The 1,644-nt window shown below is 61.1% G+C and overlaps 1 protein-coding gene across 1 annotated transcript in view; it reads right to left on the minus strand.

Moving 5' to 3' along the window:
- Nucleotides 1-1,644, minus strand: part of SLC26A11 (solute carrier family 26 (anion exchanger), member 11) — a gene marked incomplete at its 5' end in the record, with an annotated part of 7,633 nt that overhangs the window by 3,330 nt on the left and 2,659 nt on the right. The window contains 3 exons of the mRNA XM_009324580.1: nt 646-696; nt 1,112-1,184; nt 1,341-1,614. Coding sequence (XP_009322855.1) covers nt 646-696; nt 1,112-1,184; nt 1,341-1,614 — 398 coding nt within the window. The remainder of the gene's footprint in view (nt 1-645; nt 697-1,111; nt 1,185-1,340; nt 1,615-1,644) is intronic.

Raw genomic sequence — 1,644 nt, forward strand, 5'->3', positions numbered from 1 at the left:
TGCGGAAATTGCTAAGCTGTGAGAAAGGCTGGGGGGGCACCATGCAAGGTGAGAAAGGTAAAACTTCAGGAAGAAGTAGGGCTGCTGAGATGGGGATCTCTGGTAGCTCAGGGGCTGCGGGACTGTGGGAAAATAACGGAAGATTGGCGAGGAGGATTGTAAACACGCTCAAGTGACTTGCAGCTGGGGTGTCAAAAAACACATATATCATACTAATTGTTGTTTGGCCTTGTGTGCTGGACAAGTAGAACATTTGTGTTTAGATAACATAGGCCTGTGATAGACTTAGGGGCACCCTATTGAACATGCTTGAGATTCCTGCCCTGCTGTGGGAAAGATCAAAGCACAGCAGTAAACTACGCCTGCGTGAATCCTTGATAAACAGGCAAAAACAGCAGGTTCATTGATCCGCTAGCATGGACCGAGCTCCGCGGTGCCTGCGTTCCCGCTTGTGTGCCTCAGTCCAGGTGCTGCTTCGGGGATCCCCCGATTGGCGAGGTAATGAAATTAAATTCACTATTTGCATTTCATCTGTGGTTTTGTGGTTGTTCCTGCGTCCTGCCTGTGCCGGCTCACACAGGGACACACAGCGGTGCTCAGGCCTGAAACCCACCCCCTGCCCTCCTGCTCCGAGAGGCCTCTTACCCATAGCCAGCAGCTCCTGGTTGGGGTCAATCCTGTAATCGTTCTGCGAGGCTGAAAGGAGATGAGCTGCATCGCCCAGAGCTTCCCGCAGGCACGACCTGCCATGCGCGCGGAGCGGGGCCAGCAGTGCCTGGGACAGCCGTGGGACCCCGTCCCGGCACTCCCCCATCCCAGCACCCCCTGAGCAGCCCAGACAATGCTCAGCCCCTGTGCAAACTCCAGCTGTGCACAACGCAGAACCCCCCCAGCCCACTCCCCAGTCAGGCACGGGGCAGCTGCCTGGCCAGGGGAGGTCAGCGGCACCCTGAGGGACCCCTCCTGCCAGCCCACACTATGAACCGGGCTTGGCACGGGCAGCCCAGTCCTGCCCACTGCCCCTGTGGGAACAGCAACGTCCCCAGCACCCCAAGCCCCCTGCAGAGACCCCTCCTGAGACCACAGGCGCGGGAGGCTGGCGCAACCATACCAAAAGCCTTGGCAATCGCAACGGTCTCCAGCAGGCCCATGAGCGGGACCACGGCCAGCCCGACCCCCATGTCCTGGGAGGGAAGGACGCGGTGAGTGTTGCCACAGAGGGATGAGGGTCGCCCCGCAGCAGAGCCTCCTCCCGCTGCGTGGGGAGCCAGCAAACGCAGGAGTAAGGAGACAGCAGCTTGCAGGGAGCCCCAGCCTCCACTGGCCAGCCTGGCACCCACCTCCACCATGCTCCTGAAGGGGATGGTGCCGTTGGGTGCAGCCATGGAGAAGCGCGGCAGCTGGAAGGCAGGGAGGCCCCGGGGGATGCTGCCGGTGAGCGTGAGCGGCTGGGAGCCCATCACCTGGAAGGAGTAAGCAACCAGGCCAGCAAACAGGACCACGAGGGCGTTGCGTGCTGCAGCAGAGAGAGCAATGGTGAAAACCTGCCTGGAGCCTAGGGCGGCGGGAGGGACGGCAGGAGGTGGGGGGCCGGGCTGCCGAGGGCTTCCAAGCCTTAGGAAGGGGCATGCCACGAAGCAGGAT

This window comes from Pygoscelis adeliae, unplaced genomic scaffold (genome assembly GCF_000699105.1).
Source record: "Pygoscelis adeliae isolate BGI_AS28 unplaced genomic scaffold, ASM69910v1 Scaffold445, whole genome shotgun sequence".
NCBI classification, from domain to species: domain Eukaryota; kingdom Metazoa; phylum Chordata; class Aves; order Sphenisciformes; family Spheniscidae; genus Pygoscelis; species Pygoscelis adeliae.